Source organism: Pelobates fuscus, chromosome 6 (assembly GCF_036172605.1).
Source record: "Pelobates fuscus isolate aPelFus1 chromosome 6, aPelFus1.pri, whole genome shotgun sequence".
Taxonomy (NCBI): domain Eukaryota; kingdom Metazoa; phylum Chordata; class Amphibia; order Anura; family Pelobatidae; genus Pelobates; species Pelobates fuscus.
In genome coordinates, this window is record NC_086322.1 from 68704562 (window position 1) to 68729067 (window position 24506).

The following is a 24506-nucleotide window of genomic DNA, read 5'->3' on the forward strand; positions in this document are numbered from 1 at the left end:
TTGTCTGTAGTGTATATACACACACACACACACACACACACACACACACAGATACACACCCTGACATACATGCAAATACACAGACACACAGTTACACATATTGGCACATAGTTATACACACATATACACTCAGGTTCACACTGACACAGATGCATAGACATACACACATATACACAGACACATTCAGGTGCAAACTGACACACAGACACATACACACACTGATATACATACATGCACACACATAGGAGATACAGGCAGATGCATTGACATACATGGAAATATACAGACACGGTTACACACACACACATACATTCACGTGCACACTGACACCCAGATACAGACACACAGAGATACACACTCAGGTGCAATCTGGCACCCATATATACACAGATACACACATGCACACACTAACACTCTGATACACACACACACTGACATACATGTAAATATACAGACACACTGAAAGATACAGACACACACACACACACACACACACACACTCAGGTGCACATTGACACAGATACATACAGACACACATAAACAGATACACATAAAAACTAAATATAAATAAAATATATGTGTAAAAATGTAGAGAAACAATAATAAAGTAATCAATTCTATGGGCAGATTAACACCAAATAAACACAGCTTTAGTTGAGAATCTCAAAACAAAGAAAGCGCGAGCGCTCCAGCAATATATATATATATATATATATATATATAAAAATTATGTATTGCACTAATTAACACACTTTAAAAAATAAATGCAAACGACCGAAAATGGCCATGCACATAATAAAATATAAGACAGGCTATGCAAGATAAAAACGTACACAACATGGACAGGCAGCGCCAAATAGAAAAGATATACATTACAACAAAGTTACCAAAACAAACTAACAATCTGTTTAAACATTTAAATAGAGCCACAACTAAAACTAAAATAAACGGGGCATATCAACTAAGTAGTGAAAATGATTGTGGACAAAAAGTGTACATTAAAATCAAAAGCACAGACACTAGAAAACCATGAACATAAAAGCCGCAGCACTGCTATAAAAAAAAAAAATCAAAGAATAAAACAATAACAAAAACATACACGAAGGTGCATGACATAGGCACCGAAACGCGCGTTGGGCGCTTTTAGCATTTATTAATTTTTGTGTTTCTCACATGGGCACTGACTAAACACTCTGGGTGTGGAGCATTTTTTGATTATGCTCTGTATCACCGTTTTTTGATTGATTCTCTTTCTTTCTCTACTATGTCTATCTAGCTAGCTGAAAAGGGAGAGAGGCTTTATAACTACATTTGTCAAGTACATTTAGTACTGACCCCCTATTATATCCTACGCTTCTCTCACTTTATTGCTCTATTTCCTGCTTGCAGCATCTCTGTGATACAGTCTGACTATTATTGTTTTTTTGATTTGTTTTTGTTTTGATTAACTGTATCTGCATCTGAGAGCTGAGGACCTATACTATATAGATTACGAATTAGGTCTAAGCACTAACTTTTGAGCAGGCTATGGCTTTATATACAGGGCTGGGTAAGCATCAGGGACAGGGATTTGGATATATTCATTGACTATTTACTTTAAAGGATGTTCATTTATGTTCTGTCCCTCTATCCCATAATAGCCCTTTTTCTTTGGACTATATCCCAGATCCATTAGACAGTAGAGATCGCATTAGCTGTATATACTTCATTTATTTTGTTTTATTTTGATTTATTTATCTACTCATTTACTCTGTATGGCTGGGTAAGCATCAGAGGCAGGGATATGGATATATTCATTGATTATTAACCCCTTAACGCCGTTACGGCGTTCTATGCCGTCGCGGCTTTAAAGCCGTTGCGGCGGCATAGAACGCCGTAACGGCTGAAGCCCCCAGGAGGTAAGCTATACTTACCTCCGCCGCGATCCTCTTCTGGGGGTCTGCCTGAGAGCCCAGGCAGCCCCCCTCCGGCAAATGAGGCCCCCGGGGGCCATGTGATCGCTCTCAAAGAGCGATCACATGGCCCCCTATAGCTGGCTATGGATCTGCCAGCAGGGGGACTGTCTAAAATATTAGAGAGTCCCCCTGCTGGTAGGTAGTGTAAAAAAAAATTTAAATACACATGTTAAAATAAAATACAAGTATTTATATATATATAATATATGTATTTATATTATATATATAATATATATACATATTATATATATGTAACGTCATACATAATGTATTTTAATATTAATATTAGTATATATATTAGTATTAAAATACACTTAGAATGACGTTACATATATAATATGTATATATATATTATATATATATAATAGATCTACATATATATATTATATATATATACGTATAATTACAATAATAAATAAATAAAATAATAAAATAAATAAATAAAATATTGAAACAAAATTTAAAATAAATTATATATTCATATGTAATTTCATTCTAACTGTATTTTGTTATTAATATATATATATATATATTGGAAACAGAATACACTTAGAATGACATTCTATATATATATCTATCTATATATAAAATACAAATAACCGCAAATATATATAGATAGATAAATACATATAATTACATGAAAGATTACATTAGTATACACGTAGAATTTAAATACCTATAAATGCATATATATTAAAATTCTACGTGTATATTTAAGTAATTTTTTAACATAATTATGTCATTTAATTAATTAAAATTTGATTGACATGCCTGACAACACAGGGAGAAAGTGCAGAGAATTTAATTCGCAAGCACTATATTTGACCCTGTAACTCTCCAAGACACCATAAAACCTGTATATAGGGGGTACTGTTTTACTCGGGAGACTTCGCTGAACTCAAATATTAGTGTTTCAAACTGGTAAATTGTAATACAACGATGATATTTTAAGTAAAAGTGAAGTTTTTTGCATTTTTTACAAACAAACGGCACTTTTATGGACTATATTATTGTTGTAATATGTTTTACTGTTTTAAAACACTAATATTTGTGTTTAGTGAAGTCTCCCAAGAATAACAGTACCCCCCATGTACAGGTTTTATGGTGTTTTGGAAAGTTAGAGAGTCAAATATAAGGCTCGCATTTCATTTTTTTGACATTGAAATTTGCCAGATTGGTTATGTTGCCTTTGAGACCGTATGGTAGCCCAGGAATAAGAATTACCCCCATGATGGCATACCATTTGCAAAAGTAGACAACCCAAGGTATTGCAAATGGGGTATGTCCAGTCATTTTTAGTAGCCACTTAGTCACAAACACTGGCCAAATATTAGTTTTTTGCTTTTTTCACACAGAAACAAATATGAACGCTAACTTTGGCCAGTGTTTGTGACTAAGTGGCTACTAAAAAAGACTAAACATACCCCACGTTCAATACCTTGGGTTGTCTACTTTTTCAAATGGTATGCCATTATGGGGGTAATTCTCATTCCTGGGCTACCACACCGTCTCAAAGGTAACATTACTAATCTGGCAAATTTCAATTTGAAAATGGAACGTTCTATATTTGACCCTGTAACTTTCCAAAACACCATAAAACCTGTTAATGGGGGGTACTGTTGTACTCGTGAGACATCGCTGATTACAAATATGTGCATTTTGTTGCAGTAAAACCTAACAGTATTATGACATTTACAGCTAAAATGTGAGGCGGAACTACAAATTAAAAAAAAAATTCAAATTTCTTACAGTTTTTTTTTTATTTTATTCATAATAAATTGTTTCATATATAAATATTTTATATGAAATGAAAGCCCTGTTTCTCCTGAACAAAATGATATATAATAAGTGTGGGTGCATTTAATATGAAAGAGGTGAATTACGGTTGAACAGACATATAGCGCAAATTCCAGTTTTTGTTTACGTTTTGTTTTGATCAGAACGTGCACTATTGACTCCGTCCTGAAGGGGTTAACATTAAAGGATTGTTTATTATTTTTTGTCCCACTATCCCAGAATAGTCCTCTGTCTTCTGACTTTATCCCAGATCCATTAGACAGTAGAGAATGTACTAGTTGTATATACTTCATTCATTTGGTTTTTTTTTGTTCTTTTATTTATTTTGATTTATTTAATTACCTACTTATTTTGTAGCACTGTCCTCCCTGGCTAGGGGGATCCAGCCTCCAGTATCTGTGTATATTATTTTTCCTAAACTCTATACGTATATCCAGGTATGCCTAGGGTCTCATTTACTTTTTTAAGTTTTGAGACCTTGAGCATTTGCTTCTGTCTGTTTGGCATTTATATAGTTTAGGGGTTAAGCCCCTGGAGACCCCTGGAGTCTCCCTGCGGTACAATAGGCTAAGCGGAGCCAGACTGGGACTGCCCCATTTGGTTCAGTAATGGTGACTGTTCCATCTGGGTTTGGGACTAGGTCTGTTACCCGCTACCTATTCTTTCGTTCTGTTTTTTTATATATATATATATATATATATATATATATATACAAATTATGTATTGCACTAATTAACACACTTTAAAAAATAAATGCAAACGACCGAAAATGGGCCATGCACATAATAAAATATAAGACAGGCTATGCAAGATAAAAACGTACACAACATGGACAGGCAGCGCCAAATAGAAAAGATATACATTACAACAAAGTTACCAAAACAAACTAACAATCTGTTTAAACATTTAAATAGAGCCACAACTAAAACTAAAATAAACGGGGCATATCAACTAAGTAGTGAAAATGATTGTGGACAAAAAGTGTACATTAAAATCAAAAGCACAGACACTAGAAAACCATGAACATAAAAGCTGCAGCACTGCTATAAAAAAAAAAAAAATCAAAGAATAAAACAATAACAAAAACATACACTCAGGTGCACACTACCAACCAGATACAAACAAACACATAGATACACAACCTGATAGATACACAGATACAGACAGACACCCACACACTCAGGTACACATAGATACAGACATACTGACACACTTTTTTTTAAACCACCCTCCTGTTTCTTACCTGCAGGAGGGTGGTCTCTGCTGGCTGGGGCTGATGTGAGTGTGGGTCTGACTCTGTACTCCTCTTCAAACTCCCCTTCACCCTCCTGTTTCTTACCTTTAGGCTGCAGGAGGGTGGACTCTGCTGGCTGGGAGCCTGGGGCTGATGTGGGTGTGGGTGTGACTGTCCTCCTCTCCTCTACACACTCCCCGATGCTTCCTCCCGCGCGGGTGTTAGCTGGGAGGAAGTGAGATCACTTCCTCCCAGCACTGCCAGTGCCAGGATCCTTAAAGGGGCCCAGACTAGCTATTAAAAATCCATGGCACTGATCGGGCCCCTTCAGAGATATGCCCATCGGGTGGCCCTAAGTGCATGGGCCACTCGATGGGCCCCCTCAGGTAGTTCTGCCACTGCCAAAACACATGTATATAGCGATAACCGCTATATATATGTATGCACATTGGGAATGGGGGGCCTGGGTGCCTGGGCCCCCCAGGACCGCCGGGCCCATGACAACAGTCATGGTTGTCACCCCCTGATGGCGGCCCTGCATCCAAATGTACTGCATAAACATTGCACAGAATAACAACAATGCATGTTGTAATGTTAGGTGTAAACCATCCTCTATAGTAAGAATGATGTGTATTGGAGACAATGAATATCAAACACACAATCTTCAACATCCACCCACTTTTGTCAATGGGCATCAGCTTCTTGATAATGGTTGCGGTTTCCCAAACATGGGTTTATGTTGTGGAACATGGCATGATAGCTAATTCGTTAAAGGGTTGAATACATGGGATTAAGCATGTTTAGCCCAACAGCAAATCAGAGGACAGATACAAGTTCTGTTCACCATCTCTAATCTTCACCAGCCATCATTAGAGATGAACTGCATTTCAGAAATATAATGTAATCTGTAATTTGATGACAAACAAACCAAAAACTTATGTCATACCTCCATTTATGTTTAAAATCGCTGATTGCTTTTCTTTTTTGCTTGTGTAGGTTTATGACCATTATCCCCAACTAAAGCCATTAACAATTTGCATCGCCTTCCTCAAATCTGTACATGACATCACCTTCAGCTTGAACCACCCATGTAATTGTCTTCTGATAAACTTTGATTAAACAAGTTCTTTTATTCATCATAATTAGGATAATGTATTTATCCATGGTATGTTTCTAAGCAAAGTTTCAAATAATGTCTGCACTACATATTGAGTGACGCATATCAGAGTATCTCCACAGATTGAAGAAAATAGAGAATATGAGAAACCTGAGAATGGGCAATAGATCTTATAGCTTATCCTTTAGTTAGTCCCTGCTCAGATCTCAAAATATTTTTTGCTCGCATGTTCTATTAAGAGAACTTATACCATTTGCATATCAGACTGGTCCAATCCATAAGGGCAGTCCAGATCACAAAATATGGCAAGTTCCCTCTACATGAAAGATACAGTAAGCCTCAGCATGGGGTCCACATCTGGATTACCTTTTTAATAGGTTCTACCTATGTTAAAGAGCTAATCCAGACATGGGCCCCGTGCTCACTGTGCCTTGCAGACAAGGCTTAAGGAAGGCAAAAATAAATAAAAATCAAAATAAAAGAATCTCAGAATTCTTTTATTTTGATTTTTACCTCAACAGTATTACCTCAACTCTAAAGATGACTTACCCTTAACAATATTCCCCTTTGACGTTATACCCAATTAACTCTTTCAAAAAAATGGGGGGGATGCCCGCGGCCTCCGAGGAGACCATGACGGGGCTCTCACGGCACAAAGTTAGGTATTCCTCCCGACCCTAGGTAATTAGGGTAAACCTGGACACCAGGGGGGCGGCGGGAGACGCGAACTAAGGCAAGGAACACCACATCACACCGGTGGGTCTTACGACCCACCGGCCGCAGTCATGACAAAGACCCTGCAAACATTAGCTCACAGAGGTTCACCATAGGCTACATTCCCTACTTGGAGAGCCATGAGACGGGGAGACGGGATGTCCTGACTGGGCGGAACTCCGGGGGCTCGAAGAGGAACGTGACGATCTTTCTGGGAGCGTCCTGGGCCCGCTGGGTTCTGCCTACTTGGGGCTTCTTGGACTCCTTTGCTACCCTATTGGCTGGAGCGTTTCGACCTAGGTGCACGATGCGCCCCCCTACCCACGGGAGAGGGGGGAACCCACTGCCCTCCAACGCTCAAATCCACAATCCGCCGTATAAGGCGATACTCATCCGTACCCGGTCTCTAGACCCAGAGGGTACGTCCTTTCCCTTCTTCCCCTCAGACCTTACCAGTTTTCCCCAAGTTTCCCCATCCCATACTTTCTATACCTGACAACCGGACGAACGTGACTACATCACCTCTAAGAGATAGACTCATATCCAGCATGTCCCTAATACCGGCCCCACTCACAATATTCACACTGAACGCTAGGGGACTCAACACGCCAGAAAAAAGGGCCAAGCCCATAAAGATTTTAGGGCAGCTCATGCCTCCATAGGGTTTCTACAAGAGACCCACTTTCGAGCAGGCTCGCGACCCACACTGACAAATCAACACTATCCGAAAGGATATTACAGCGACTTTCAGGGGGGTAAGTCACGGGGCACGGCAATACTCCTACATAGACACCTCCCTTTCACGGAAACAGGGGTCTTAACAGACCCGGAGGGCCATTTCCTGTTCCTCAAAGGGACGATCGCGGGCACGACATATACCTTAGCCAATCTTTACGCCCCAAACCGCGGGCAATATAAATTCCTAGCCAGGACGCTCCGCACGCTTGCAGGCTTCCAGGAAGGCATATTGATAGTAGGCGGAGACCTAAATGTAGCGCTAGACCCCAAATGGGACTCCTTAGGACACTCACACATTCCCTCACAATATCTTACGGACATTAAAGCTCTCCTGACCAGAACAAAACTAGTGGACTGTTGGAGAGCTTTTCACCCCGACGAAAAGGATTTCACCTTTTACTCCCACCCCCATAACTCCAACAACCGCATAGATTACCTATTGGTCCTCAGCCATCACATACCGCTGGTCTTACAGGCCGACCAGGGCACCGTGACGTGGTCGGACCATGCCCCGGTGACCATCAAATTACACTCCCCCCTCCATAGACCCAAGATCTCCAAGTGGAGGTTAAATGAATCACTGCTCACTAACCCAACGGTCACCTCCGACATAGGGAAGACACTGCAGGACTATTTTACACACAACACCTGCGAACAGACTTCTCCCACCATGCGCTGGGAGGCACACAAGAGTGTCATAAGGGGGCATTTTATCCAGAAAAGCGCGCTCCTGAAGAGACAGAGAGAGGCTCGTATGGCCACATTACTGTCGGACATAGAACAAGCAGACACACTTAACAAACAACACCAACTCCCCACGCACCAGGCCACACTTCTCAGCCTACGGAGGGAATTGACCACTATCCTTCACTCCACTCATCAAAGGGACGCATTACGTAACAGAGCTTTCTTTGCAATACATGGAAACAAAAGCGGAAAGCTTCTGGCGCGCATGCTAGCCAAAAGAAGACTAGACACGTACATAGACAGGATCCGTGACAAGACAGGGGTCCTACACAGACACCCGGCCAAGATTCAGGAAATCATTCGCACATATTACGCGGACCTATATTCCCTCCCACGCCCACACACCGACGCGCAGTCACGATCACTCCAGACCTCAATAGATAAATACCTAAAGACCCATAGGCTCCCCTCCCTGGCGGCTGACACGGCCGATCAACTGGACGAACCAATATCCATGGGGGAACTCGCGCTCGCAATCAAATCCGCGAAAGCGGGTAGGAGCCCAGGTCCAGATGGCCTGCCCATCAAATACTATAAAAGCAATGCCGAGATCCTGTACCCCCCACTTCACCATCAGGGAGGGTCACGAATTACCTGCACAGGCACTCATGACCCACATCACCATAATTCCGAAAGAGGGCAAGGACCGGGAGCACTGCGGGAGCTACCGGCCCATCTCCCTCATAAACAACGACATCAAACTGCTGGCGACCCGGCTCCAGGTGCACATGCCCTCTCTGGTCCATGCGGACCAGGTGGGGTTTGTAATGGGCCGGGAAGCCAGGGACGATACCATCAGGGCCCTCACGATTATGCACAGGAAATCAGGGGAAGACACGGGCCTTCTCCTGCTGTCCACGGACGCGGAGAAGGCCTTTGACAGGGTCTGCTGGGCATATATGTTCCAGACGCTGACACATATGGGTATGGGACCATACCTGCAAGGATGGATTAAGGCCCTATTGTCAGGATCGGGACAGGGATCCAACACGCAGAGTACAAAGAGAGGAAAGGTACGTATACCGGGCCTTAGAATGGCCGGACTAACGTACCGAGAGTAATAGAGAATAGTCAGAGACAAGCCGAGGTCGAGGGAACGAGAAGACAGATAAGCGAGAGACAAGCCGGGTCAAGGGATAACAGAGAAGCAGGGTAGTACAACGAGCCGAGTCAAAACCAATAGAGCAAACAAGAATACCAGAGCGCTGAGTGACTAGACAAGCTAGAACCACGACAGGGCAATGAGCTGAAGAGAGAAGTAAGCTTAAATACCCTGGCTCTGGATGGTAATCACGCCTCTGACAAGTACCGATTGGATATCGGAGACTTGAGTGACAGGTCGCTCGTGATAGCGTCATGACGTCACGTATTGAGCGTCCTGCTAGAAAAGGACGTGGATTCCTCGCGGCCGGTGTTTAAGTGACTGGATGAACCGCGAGGAACGGAGGAAAAAGCTCGTCTGGACGGATAAACCACCAAGTCTCTACCTCCCTTAGAGGTAGAGGCCTCAGGTACCCTGACAGTACCCCCCCTCTCAGATACGCCCACCGGGCGGAATGAACCGGGGCGAGATGGGAAGCGGAGGTGAAATGCTCTGCGAAGGCGAGAAGCATGAACGTCCTCCTGAGGTACCCAACTCCTCTCCTCAGGACCATATCCCCTCCAGTTGACCAGATATTGCAATTTTCCCCTTGAAATTCTGGAGTCAATGATGGAGCTGACCTCGTACTCCTCCCGACCCTCCACCTGAACAGGACGAGGTGAGGAGGCCTTAGAGGAGAATTTGTTGCAAATAAGAGGTTTCAACAAGGAGACATGAAAGGAGTTAGGAATGCGTAAGGCAGGTGGCAGAGCAAGGCGATACGCAACCGGATTGATACGAGTGAGAACCCTGTAAGGGCCTATGTAACGAGGAGCAAATTTCATAGATGGAACTTTTAGGCGAATATTCTTGGTACTCAACCATACCCTATCCCCAGGAACAAAAACAGGAGCCGCTCTTCTATGCTTGTCAGCGTGTTTCTTGAACAGCGAGGAACTATGTAATAGAATTTGCCGAGTCTGATCCCATAATTTCTTCAGGTTGGCGACATGATCATCAACCGACGGTATCCCCTGAGAAGAGGAAACCGAAGGAAAAATCGAAGGATGAAAGCCATAGTTCATGAAGAAAGGGCTAGAGCGAGTTGAATCGCAAACAAGGTTATTGTGTGCGAACTCCGCCCAAGGAATCAGACCGACCCAATCGTCCTGGTGTTCGGAAACAAAGCAACGTAGATACTGTTCGATCTTTTGATTAGTACGTTCAGCAGCTCCGTTAGACTGAGGGTGATAGGCAGAGGAGAAGTTCAATTTGATGCCCATTTGAGAACAAAAGGATCTCCAGAAACGTGAGACAAATTGAGAACCTCTATCAGAAACAATCTCTGAAGGAATCCCATGTAGGCGAAAAACCTCTCTCGCAAAAATCTCCGCCAATTCAGGAGAAGTCGGAAGTTTAGGTAATGGCACGAAATGGGCCATCTTAGTAAATCTATCCACCACCGTGAGAATAACAGTCTGTCTCTTGGAAGCAGGCAAATCAACGATAAAGTCTATGGACAAACAGGACCAAGGTTTCTCAGGAATGTCCAAGGGGTGTAACAGACCACATGGAGATGCATGAAGTAGTTTAGTCTTGGCACAAGTCTCACAAGCTGCGACGAACTCCTCAATATCTTTTCGAAGTGAAGGCCACCAGAAATCCTTGGATATCAGAGAGTATGTTTTGCGAATACCAGGATGACCAGCTATTTTACTTTCGTGAAAGCATTGTAAGAGCTCCAGTTGAAGTTCAGGAGGAACAAAGTTTCTTCCCTCAGGAGTGTTTCCAGGAGCTAGATGTTGTGACTTCAAGATCTGGTCAAGTAGCGGAGAATGAATTTTGAGACTGGTATTAGCAATAATATTGCATTTGGGTACAATGGAGGACAACAGTGGTTCAACTGAGGCAGAGGGCTCATATTGGCGAGATAGCGCATCGGCTTTAGAATTCTTTGACCCAGGTCTGTAAGTCAGAACGTAATTGAAATGGGTAAGAAACAACGACCAACGAGCCTGCCTGGAGGACAGACGTTTGGCCTCTCCGATATAAGACAAGTTTTTGTGGTCTGTCAGAATGGTAACAGGATGTAAAGTACCTTCCAATAAATGTCTCCACTCTTTCAAAGCCTTGATAACCGCTAGTAATTCTCTGTCACCAATGTCATACCTGCTCTCAGTACCGGTCAATTTTTTAGAGAAAAATCCACATGGATGTAATGGTTTATCAACACCCAACCTTTGAGATAGGACAGCACCTAAACCAGTCTCTGATGCGTCTACCTCAAGTAAAAAAGGCAGAGAAGTGTCGGGGTGAACTAAAATTGGAGCGGAAGCGAAAAGCTCCTTGAGAGTTTTGAACGCCAGGAGAGCTTCAGTAGTCCAATTCTTAGTATCAGCCCCCTGTTTGGTCATGTTAGTGATAGGTGCGATAATGGAAGAATAGCCCTTAATAAAGCGCCTATAATAATTAGAAAAACCAATAAATCTCTGTACGGCTTTAAGACCTTTGGGTAAAGGCCACTCTAGAATGGATTGGAGCTTATCCGGATCCATCTTAAATCCCTCCCCAGAGATCACATAGCCGAGAAAGGTTACCTGGGTTTGGTCAAAGCTACATTTCTCCAACTTGCAGTACAAGCCATGCTGGAGAAGCTTGTGCAAAACCCTCCTGACTTGCTTGTGATGAATCTCAATGTCACTAGAATGAATGAGTATATCATCTAGGTATACAATGACGCAATCTTGCTGAAATTCCCTAAGAACCTCATTTATCAGATCCTGGAATACAGCTGGTGCATTGCATAACCCAAAAGGCATAACAGTATATTCATAGTGACCATATCGAGTATTGAATGCCGTCATCCACTCATGTCCCTGCTGGATTCTCACCAAGTTATATGCCCCTCTGAGGTCTAACTTGGTGAAAATTGTAGAGCCCTTCAAACGATCGAAGAGTTCGGTAATCAAGGGGATTGGATAGGCATTTTTAATGGTTATCTTATTTAGGCCTCGATAATCAATACAAGGCCTCAGAGAACCATCCTTCTTTTTAACAAAAAAAAATCCAGCCCCGGCAGGGGAGGAGGACCTTCTAATGAATCCCTTGTCTAAATTTTCGTGAATATACTCCTCTAGAACTGAGTTCTCTTTCGTAGATAACGGGTATACATGACCTCTGGGCGGCATGGTACCAGGGAGTAGGTTAATTTTGCAATCAAAGGACCTGTGTGGGGGTAAGGTATCGGCTTTCTTTTTGTCAAATACAGCCTTTAAATCTAGATACTGAGACGGAATTTGTGTCTCTGTAGGATTATCAGAGTTAGCCGCTGTATTGGTTAAGCCGAGAGGTGAGACTTTCCGCAAGCATTTCTCTTGACAATTCTGTCCCCACGAAACTATCTCCCCTGACTCCCAATTAATAATAGGGTTATGTCTCCTCAACCAGGAGTACCCCAGCACTATGGGAATAGACGGAGAAGAAATGAGCAGTAAGGATATGTCCTCTCTATGTAGGATGCCAACAGTTAAGTTAATCGGTATGGTCTCATGGAAAATAACAGGCTCAAGTAACGGTCTACCATCGATGGCCTCAACGGCCAGTGGTGTCTCTTTTAACTGGGATGGAATAGCATGCTTGGCAGCAAAACCCTGATCTATAAAGCTCTCAGCAGCTCCAGAATCGATTAGTGCCATAGTCTTAACTACTCCCCTCTCCCACTTTAAAGAAACGGGTAACAGAAGCCTGAGCTCTTTGTAGTTGTGAATAGAGGACAAAGTAGAAACACCCAAGGCCTGTCCTCTAGAGGAACTTAGGTGCGAGCGTTTCCCGAACGATTGGGACAGTTTAGGCGTAAATGACCCCTGACTCCACAATACATACATAAGCCCTCCCTTCTCCTGTACTGTCTCTCACTCTCTGTGAGATGAGTACTGCCTATCTGCATAGGTTCAGGAGTACGTAAGTCCTCGAACTCAGAAATTTGAAAGGTAGGCGCTAGTTTAAAGGAGGGTCTACGGGTCCTATCTCGAGTGTTCAGCCTCTCTCTTAAGCGTTCATCAATACGAGATATAAAAGAAATTAAATCCTCCAAATTTTCAGGGAGTTCTCTAGTAGCGACCTCGTCAAGGATTACATCTGATAACCCATTCAGAAACACATCTATATAAGCCTGTTCGTTCCACTTAACTTCTGCCGCCAAGGACCTGAACTCTAGTGCATAATCCACAAGTGTTCGATTGTCTTGTCTAAGGCGCAACAGTAATCTAGCTGCATTGACCTTCCTACCAGGGGGGTCAAAAGTTCTTCTAAACGCAGCTACAAAGGCATTATAATTATAGACTAGTGGGTTATCATTCTCCCATAAAGGATTGGCCCATCTCAAAGCTTTTTCAATGAGTAGAGTGATAATAAATCCAACCTTCGCTCTATCAGTAGGATAAGAGCGGGGTTGTAATTCGAAATGGATGCTAATCTGGTTTAGAAAGCCACGACACTTCTCCGGTGACCCGCCATAACGTACTGGTGGGGTAATACGGGAAGAAGCACCTACAGTGGCTACCTCTAGACCTGAGACTGCAGGAGAAATAGAAGGAGTACGTGTCTCCTCAGGTGGATTACTAGCACGGGACAAAAGTGCCTGTAGTGCCAAAGCCATCTGATCCATCCTATGCTCCATGGCGTCAAACCTGGGATCCGAAGAACCAAGCTGACTGTTTGTACCTGCAGGATCCATTGGCCCTGTCGTAATGTCAGGATCGGGACAGGGATCCAACACGCAGAGTACAAAGAGAGGAAAGGTACGTATACCGGGCCTTAGAATGGCCGGACTAACGTACCGAGAGTAATAGAGAATAGTCAGAGACAAGCCGAGGTCGAGGGAACGAGAAGACAGATAAGCGAGAGACAAGCCGGGTCAAGGGATAACAGAGAAGCAGGGTAGTACAACGAGCCGAGTCAAAACCAATAGAGCAAACAAGAATACCAGAGCGCTGAGTGACTAGACAAGCTAGAACCACGACAGGGCAATGAGCTGAAGAGAGAAGTAAGCTTAAATACCCTGGCTCTGGATGGTAATCACGCCTCTGACAAGTACCGATTGGATATCGGAGACTTGAGTGACAGGTCGCTCGTGATAGCGTCATGACGTCACGTATTGAGCGTCCTGCTAGAAAAGGACGTGGATTCCTCGCGGCCGGTGTTTAAGTGACTGGATGAACCGCGAGGAACGGAGGAAAAAGCTCGTCTGGACGGATAAACCACCAAGTCTCTACCTCCCTTAGAGGTAGAGGCCTCAGGTACCCTGACACCTATACACTCACCCGACAGCGCATGTCCTGGTTAACGGAGCACCTACAGAGGCGTTCCCAATATACAACGGTATGAGACAGGGGTGTCCCCTGTCTCCATTGCTATTCGTCCTGGCCCTGGAACCCCTATTAACCACAATCCGACACCACCCGGACATCAAGGGGGTACACATAGGAGACACACAACATAAACTAGCCGCGTATGCGGATTACCTACTATTCTTCATAACCCACCCGGAAATCTCCCTCCCCAATCTAGTGCAGGTGTTCCAGGCCTTTGGTGGGATATCGGGGTACAAGATTAACTTCTCAAAGTCATATGTCTTAAACTTAAGCATACCCACAAGGAGAACTGCACAGCTCCGTCGGAGTTTTGCGTTCCAATGGGCCACGGACAAAATCCGATACCTCGGCACTTGGCTGACCATTAAGGAATCGGAGCTTTTCACAGCGAATTTCGCCCCGATACTAGCTAAGTTCTGAACAGACATGAGGGAGTGGGTCCTCCCACACATCTCCTGGCTGGGTAGAATCCAAGTAATAAAAATGAACTTTCTACCGAGACTACTTTACCTCTTCCAGGCCCTGCCCATCACAATCCCATCCTCGTTCTTTGCCACACTTAGACAGGCTTTGGGGGCTTTTGTTTGGGATGGGAGGAGACCCAGACTGAAATACACACTACTCACCCAACCCAAGAACAAAGGGGGCCTAGCCCTACCTGACTTCCGACTATACTACAAGGCATGCCACCTGCAACGTGTAGCGGAGTGGTCCAAGACTGGGGTCAGCAAATTATGGAAACTGGCGGAGGAGGGGGTGGCTGGGCTCCCAGCCGCCCTCATCCCGTGGCTCCCTGCAGGGACAGACGGTAGGGAACGCACTACTCCACATACACGAAAGCGACGTTGAAGATATGGCGAGGTAATGCCGGTAGATACGCGCTCTCCACATACCCGTCCCCACTGCTTCTCCTCACACACAATCCAGACTTCCCACCGGGCAAGGACCCTAGGGCACTACGGGCCCTGGTGCAAGGCCCACTGCCAAGGCTGAGACATGTGTGCTCCGGTCAGGGGCTGAGGACCCTGGCTGACTTATGTGGGGGCCCTACCCAACCATTCGCAACCCACTTCCGTTACGCACAGCTGGCGAGCTATACAAAGACCCTACCACGCGCAGGATCCCTCACTAGGGGACTCACCACTTTCGAGCAACTATGCGCAGACCCTGACCCACTGCCACATGGCATCTCACACCTCTACTCCCTCCTACAAACGCTCACACCCGTGGCCACACCACGTTTTATGGGGAAATGGGAGGAGGCCCTTAATCACACATTTAGTATGGTTGAATGGGAAAATATTTGTGATGTCACCCACCACTGCTCCATATTCAGCAAGAGTCAGGAGACAGCATATAAGATACTTACACAATGGTATTGCACCCCAGACACGACTCAATACACACATGCTCATGGGTCAAGTCTATGCTGGAGGTGTGCCAATGAAACGGGCACGCCTTTACACATTTGGTGGGAATGCGAACTTGTACAACCATTCTGGAGGAAAATCCATGAAATAGCCTCCCGCTTCTCTGACAACCCACCACCACTAGAGCCGGCAGCAATGCTGCTCCACCACACGACCACACCGACATCTAAATACAAAAAGTCACTTACAATCCGAATTCTAAATATGGCTAAGCAAACTATACGACAATACTGGAAGAAAAACGAGACCCCCTCTATACTCAAATGGTTCACCCACATGGAAGACCTACGAGCGGTGGAAGAGCTTGCCATGTTAGCAACTGAAAAGCAACATCAGACATACTTAGACATCTGGACCCACTGGATATTGACCACGACGAAACAGGACTTCCTGACGTTGCTACATAACTAATAACAGGGAGCTACACAGGCTGGGTAGCCACATGGACGACGGACAGACCCTCCTCCTCCTTCCCTACACTTACCCCCCCTCCCCTCTCGTAGATTAAAACAAGTTACACCGCCTAACTGTCACACAGGTTTAACAGGCATTGGGAACACACTCCCCCTTACTCATATCTCCTTCCAAAACAGGACTCCATAACTATAGTCTGTCGATAACCGAGGTCCTCAACGGACATGACCCTACAAGAACACGTATTGACCGAACAGTGCTCATCCCTCCCGCACGCACAGATAACACAATCACGCAAACCTGAACACTTGGGGGGCGATAGCGGGGTGAGCATCAGACAGTATAGAGGTAGACAACTGGAGAGACCATGCCCTGCCTGAAGGGCCAGCAGAATAGCTGAGGGAAGTTACTCAACCTCATATGGCACGGGAACATGTGATCACTGGGTAAGACCTTGGTCGGGGGGTCGGGGGGTACACCCACATAAGATTTACAGTATTGTTGATATATGGGACCTGCGAGTCCGACTTTGTTGTTGGGCCTGCGCCTTATGATTGAATTCTATACGCTGCATACAATACACAGACCTGCGAGTCTGCATGATACCTACCTTTCTTCCTAAAATACAGGAAATAAAAATCATATTTACAAAAAAAAAAAACAAGACTGCTATGAATAAGTCAGTATACATTTTAGATATAAGCCAATGTGTGAGACTGAATAACCCAATGTGAAAAAAAAATACATATGGGGGAGGTGGAGAATTTGAGCCAGTAACCTGGCATTTTCAAATATAAGTGATCACATCTGTGAAAAGAGTTTATACTATGTCAGGTGTGGACTGGTGACATCAACGTGGGAGGAGTGGGTTGTGGTAAGTGGTAGAAATAAAAACTTGAGTGTATCACACAGAGAGCAATGGGAAGTTTGATACCTACCACTTCCATACTTCCATAGAAATATGTATTTACTTATTTAGTACTGGTATTTATAAAGCTCCAATATATACCGCAGCACAGTACAATAAAAAAAAAATAAAGGTAAAAAGATATGGAGAAGTATTGTAATAAAAGATTAAGTAAAAGATAAGTTAATAACTAAATCAAATTCAGTTATTTTTCAGAATATTTCAATCACCTCTCCATTCCTCTATCTCACACTAAATATGGAAATGAAGAAGCAATACGGTACATATTCTTTGTTTAACAATAAATTAAAATTCAGGTACAACTTAAATTATATGAACGTATGACTACCTTAAATTTTATCAGCGGAAAATAAACACCTCTTCTGCACTTCTGTAAGATATAAAACCAATTTTTATAGACTCTACTGAAGTTATTAAATCATCCTCACTATGAAATATTTGGCTACAAATAGTATTTTAATCACCCTGAAAATGCAGTTATTAAATATAAACTCAATATATCCCTGCAAGTTCTTACTACTCATTAACTATGCATTATATCAACATACACACAGTCCTCAGGCAAGTCCTTCATATTTTGCAGTCACCACGTCTTAAACCTCATCATTCTGTTATATATTGCCAAAAATGAAACGTGATAAGAAGAAACAGGAACCAAAACAGGTATTGCAATTAGATTCTCAGCTGTACCTCACAATGCTGTGCAACACTGCATCTGCATCTAAAACGTACCTTCTTATCTGTTTCAATAATCGACTGCCTCTCAAAGACTCCTATCGTGCTGTAATTATTTGGAATATTACAGTAAAATATGCAGCAGAATGGAGGCTTTCATTTGCCTTTTCCACGACCAGTGTTGCACTAATTTGTCAAAGGCAGTGCAGTGTGTGCAAGTTGTCAAGTCATACTACATCAATATTTATCTACATAATAAAAGCCAGTGAGCACACGCATTGCCACCCTTTCAGACATATCATTTTTCATGTATTACTTTCCTAATGAATGAATAATGACTTCAGTCAGGTACATATTCAGAAACCTCAAGAATGTAGTCATTGATTAATCTTTTCAAGTACACAAAACAACTCTGAAACATCAACCCTGATACATTTTTTGTTAAGTCAACTTTCAAATAAACAAGTATTAGTTTGGAACTTGAATATTTTTTTACTTCTTTTACAAGCCTTCAGTATTTTGATTTATTTCATACACCAATAAGCAAGGATATTTGGAATACAGTGAAATAATGACAATGCATGCAAACAAGTACCAACTTTACCTTCTGAGAAGTCAATTAGTCCCAGCAGATGAAGTAGCTTTAAAGATGCACAAATAATCATTACGATGCCTACTGTTTGCAGTCCTTCTGACTCCCACTCTACTGTTAACATCTTCGAAATTGGCAAATCATTCCTGTTTGAATTTTATAGCTGATTATATGGCTTTGCGATAGGGCATGAGCATATCAGAGAGAGATCTGTAGTCATGAAAAGGAGAAGAGGCAGCCTTTCTGTGCCCAAGGAAAAGACCACTCTGACTGAAGGAAAATATCTGTAATCGCTATACATTCCATGCTTCCCACTTTTTGTGTTAAGAGGAAATCGTCTTGAGAGGCAGTAGTGGACCACTAGCCCTTAGGATTGACATCACAACGAGCAACTAATGTTTTCCTTTAGAGGTCTTCGTCGAACATCTGTTCAGAAGTCATATCCAGACTTTCCCATTCATAATAGAACCAATCCCAGGAAACTTACAGCAAGGAAGCATGTTGCCTCTCGCTCACAGCTCATTCTAATTCCTCTGTGCTCACTGCTTTCTGTACAGCAGACAGGCAGTTTAACACTATTTGTTCCAAACAGTGATATCTTCTTCTTTTTTCAAAAGAATACCCCTCTGGCTGTTAAATAAATCACGTTGCATGTTAAAGTGACACTGTGTGCCAAGCTATGTTGTGCTTGTCAGTCTCTGAAAAGCCATAAATTATATTCATTTAATGCACAATAAGACAGGCTAACACCGAAAAGTGATATAATATTTATTGGTGTCTGCTTGATTCGTCCTATTATGGGTGAGATTTATTGATAAGAAATAGGGACAGTTTCATGACTAATTGAGCTTCGATGGCTTCGAAAACCATGACTAAGATCTCTGGGGACTCTTTAAGGATTAATGTTCTCTCAAGTATTCGAGGACAAGAAGCAAGAACACAAATAATGTGTATTTTACAGTGAAAAGATAATTGTCTTCGCATATGAAATTTGGTGTCACAAATTCATGTTTCTTTGTAGACTAATTTTATTTGCAAGTGTTGATAGTTAAGTTAAAACGAATTAAACAGTATGGATCCTTGCAGTGCTAATTACACATTAAAAACTGATGAGTCAAATTTTAATTAAAACTACGTATGATGAAGGAAATGGTTAGCTTCAATGCACTCTAACATAAAAAAAGACAATAATAACAAGAAATAGGAAGTCTTAACTGCAGTAGTACTTGTAACTCATATATATTTTCTCAGAAATGGGAAGTCGTAACTGCAGTAGTACATGTTTTTCATATATATTTTCTCAGAAATATAATGATCGTCAATAAATCTATATTTATGTCAATCACAGAGATTATTAACACAACACAATAACAAGAAAATGAATGATGCTGCAAGATTCGTTTATGTTGTAGTAAATGTGTCATTCAACAGAACTCTATGAGATTGTTAAAGATCCTTTGCTTCCCTTAGTCGATGTACCCATCCATTTCAAAGTTGTCGCACTATATTTAAATATCAGTTCAAGTAATATGTGGTAGCATTATAACATGCCACTGAGATTCATACAGCAAGGGAGATTAGGGCCACTGGGCTCATTAGACGTAATGAATGCATGTGCTTACTGGATAAAAGGGTGTGATTGTGCTGAGAGCCAAAAAAGAGGGAATTATAGGTAAGACACATATATTAAAGGAATTATTATTATAAAAATGTTTTTTTTTTCATTTAGTGGGTATACCCTTAAAGAAATCATCCTTGTCATTTTTTCTGCATGTTTCCTTTGAGTGTGTATGAAACAATAAAAAAACAGCTTGCAAAATCTGCAGATCTGATGTCTGTAACTTTTACAAGCCCTCCCCTTTATCCCCGTCACAGACTTTCAGTTTGTGCTAGAGGATTGACCAATCAGAAGCTTCTCATTGAGAAACCTCTGTGGTTGAAACACATGCATGCATGCCTGTGACTTTGATAGACTTCGCAATAAGCTGCAGTACATGAACAGCAGGCAAACTCTAGCAGCTGTATGGCAGAGTGGATATGTGTTTCAGGACTCACTTGTAAAAGAGCTGATTTCTATTTGAAATTTTATAAACTGGAAAAAAATTAAAATTTACAGACTCCAGACACATAAAACACTTTAGCAATCTGTGAAGCAAGCTGCATTACTTTATGTGTCTGGGGTGATTCTTTAACCCCTTCAGGACCGGCCTGTTTTTGCGATGTTTGTACGTTAAGGACCAGAGCAGTTTTAACACTTTTGTGGTGTTTGTGTTTAGCTGTAATTTTCCGCTCTCTCATTTACGGTTCCCATACAAGTTATATATTGTTTTTTTCAAGACAAGAAGGGCTTTCTTTACATACCAGTATTTATATTATGTCATATATTGTATTTAAAAAAAATAATGAAATATGGTGAAAAATAAAAAAAAAAACATGTTTTTGGACTTTTACTTGAAAAATCTTTTACTTATCTACAAAAGCTAATGAAAAAAACTGCTAAATAGATTCAAAATTTTGTCCCGAGTTTAAAAACACCCAGTGTTTACATGCTTTATTGCTTTTTTTTGCAAGTTATAGGCCTATAAATACAAGTAGGAAATTGCTGTTTCAATATATATATATTTTAAATGTATCAATAGTGACATTGTTACACCGTTATCTGTCATAAATCCCCGAAACACACCTAACATGTACATATTTTTTAAAGTAGACAACCCAGGGTATTTAAAATGGGGTATGTCCAGTCTTTTTTAGTAGCCACCTAGTCACAAACACTGGCCAAAGTTAGCATTTATATTTGTTTGTGTGTTAAAAATGCAAAAACCGCTAACTTTGGCCGGTGTTTGTGACTAAGTGGCTACTAAAAAAGGCTGAACATACCCCATTTGCAATACCTTGGGTTGTCTTCTTTTGTAAATGGTATGCCATCATGGGGCTAATTCTCATTCCTTGGCTACCATACGCTGTCAAAGGCAACCTAACCAATCTGACAAATTTCAATAAAAAAAAAAAAGTAAAATCAAGCCTTATATTTGACCCTGTAACTTTCACAAACACTATAAAACCTCTACATGTGGGGTACTGTTATACTCAGGAGACTTCGCTGAACACAAATATTAGTGTATCAGAACAGTAAAATATATCACAGCAATAATATCCTCAGTGAAAGAGCTGTTTGTGTGTGAAAAATGCAAAAAACTTCACTTTCACTGACAATATCATCGCTGTGATATGTTTTACTGTTTTGAAACACTAATATTTGTGTTCAGCGAAGTCTCCCGAGTAAAACAGTACCCCTATGTACAGGATTTAGGGTGTCATAGAAAGTTACAGGGTTAAGCACAGTGCTAGCAAATTAAATTATCTGGACTTTTGGCCTGGGTTGGCAGGCAGGTCCCTCAAATTGCAATCATTAAAATTACTTAATTAGGTAAAAATATTACATAAATATGCACGTAGAATTTTAATATATATACATATTTATATATTTGACGTCTACGTGTATATTTATGAAATTATTAATGTAATTTTGTATGTGGACATATGTATATTTCGTATTATTTTTATTTATTTATTTATACATAGATATATATATCATTACATTCTAAGTGTATTTTGATATAAATATATATATATCAATATCAAAATACTGTTAGAATAAAATTGAATATATATATATAATTTTTTTTTAATTATTAAAAATTATTTTTATTTTTTGTTATTTATTTTTATTAACATATTATTTGTATTTTATAATAATATATATATACCATATATATAGTTATTATATATATTGTATATATTCGTGTGTAATTTAAATATAAGTGTATTTTTATATTAATATACGTATATATAAATATAAAAATACACTTAGTGTGACATTATATATATGATACATATACATATATTATATATATAGATATAATACATGTATATATATCATATATATATACACATATTATAATTTTTTTTACACTGATTGTTTTTTTTTTTTTTTACTTTATTTTATGATTTTACACTTGCAGGGAGACTGCCTGTCAGCACAGACAGTCCCCCTGCAGGCAGATACAAAGACCCCTATTGCGGTCATGTGATCGAGTGATCACATGGCCGTGGGGTCCTGATCTGCCGAGGGGGGACTGCCCGGGCAGACAGGCAGTCCCCCTGGACCGGGAGGAGAGCTGATCGCCGCCGTGGGACCGACGGCGATCAGGTAAGTAGCCCAAAACCGTTATGACGGTTCAGGACCGTCAGCGGTCCAAACGCACGTTTTACCGCTGACGGTCCTGAACCGTCAGCGGTCCTGAAGGGGTTAAAGATTTGACTTACAGAAATATTTTTGACTAAAGAAACCTTGCATATGTGCAACTTTCAATAGAATAAAATATTTATTGTAAGTAGTTTTCACTAGGCAAGGTACCAGGTGTGTACAATGTTGAATCCATTTGTCTACATTTGGAGAATGTTAATGAAGGCTCCAAATACAAGGACAATCATGACTGTAGCATACTGAAGAGAAACCTATTTATTTAAAGGAACATTGAAGCATTAGGAATATAAACTTGCATTCCTAATGCTACAGTGTCCCCTGTCCATAGTTGTAAAAAAATGTCTGCCATTAGCAAGCACTAAGAGTCCGGTGGCGCTGCTCACCTCTCTGCCTCCTGTGACAACATGCAGGAGGCATAGAATTCTCTATCGTGGTCCTCATTGAGGAGCACTGGGGACTAGGAAGTGCAGTGCGCGCATGCAGTATTTTCCCATAGGAAAGCATGTAATCAATGCTTTCCTATGGGGGCTTCCATGTCATGTGAACGTGTTTTACTCAGTCAGTGCAACGAAATGCCTCCAGTGGCTGTTAGTGTAATAGTTACTGGAGGTGTGTTTAACACTTTTTGGAAAACGGCAATGCTTTATCTTGCTTGGTTACATTTTCAGTCCCACTGAGATTTAGTGGCCTGGGTTACTTTAGTGGTCCATTAACTAAAATGTTAAACAATTAGAAAGATGGTACTGTATTAAATAGGTGGCAGCTACATTCGGACTCACATATTATAAATTGAGATTGTCTGTGTGACCCAAAGAGAAAGAAAGACTTACAGGGTACATAAAAGACAGAGACATTGCTTGCAGATACCAACCAGTAAAGCTACCACATTTCTTGTGGTAACTAACCTTTCAAGTGTGCTACGTACAATACAAAATACAAATAAAGTTTAAATCTATGCAGTGGGCCAGCAGAATGTATTGTACATGTATAGACTATAATAAGAAACAAAATAAAGATACTTCCTTTCAGCTGTTATTAAATTATCACCTCGGTAATCTATGCAGACAGAACACACTGTAGTTGCTGTGATTATTTTTCTTACAAACAAGTCTCGTACTTTGCTAGAATATTATAGGAACAGGGCTGCATGGCTTTATATATCATATATTCTTTATGATTATTTTTTGGGCAGTGAGCCCTCTCTTTTGCATTTTTCCATTTCGCTCATTTGGATTAAGTCCGCTAGAGCGACATACATATAATTTCTATATATATTTTTCATTGTTTTCGCTCATGCGCAACTATTTTTTCACGCATGCGCGACTATGTTGTCACCGCTGTACTTCTCGGTGTCTACGAATAGCGCCGGTGTAGATACCGATGACCGATTTTGATGTTATTGATATGTTGATTTTAATGTTGTTTATCCCTACTTGATGGCC

At 41.4% G+C, this 24506-nt stretch overlaps 1 protein-coding gene across 3 annotated transcripts in view; it reads right to left on the reverse strand.

The window, feature by feature from the left end:
- The window catches only part of KCNIP4 (potassium voltage-gated channel interacting protein 4), a 612263-nt gene that overhangs the window by 229232 nt on the left and 358525 nt on the right, over positions 1-24506 (reverse strand). For 2 of the 3 annotated variants that reach the window (XM_063459892.1, XM_063459893.1), the window contains exon 1: positions 18807-19034. The exons of the other annotated variant lie outside the window; for it this stretch is intronic. In XM_063459892.1, the coding sequence (XP_063315962.1) occupies positions 18807-18918 (112 nt within the window). In that variant the 5' untranslated portion in view covers positions 18919-19034. Of the gene's footprint in view, positions 1-18806; positions 19035-24506 lie in introns of those variants that run through there. 3 annotated transcript variants of the gene reach the window in all.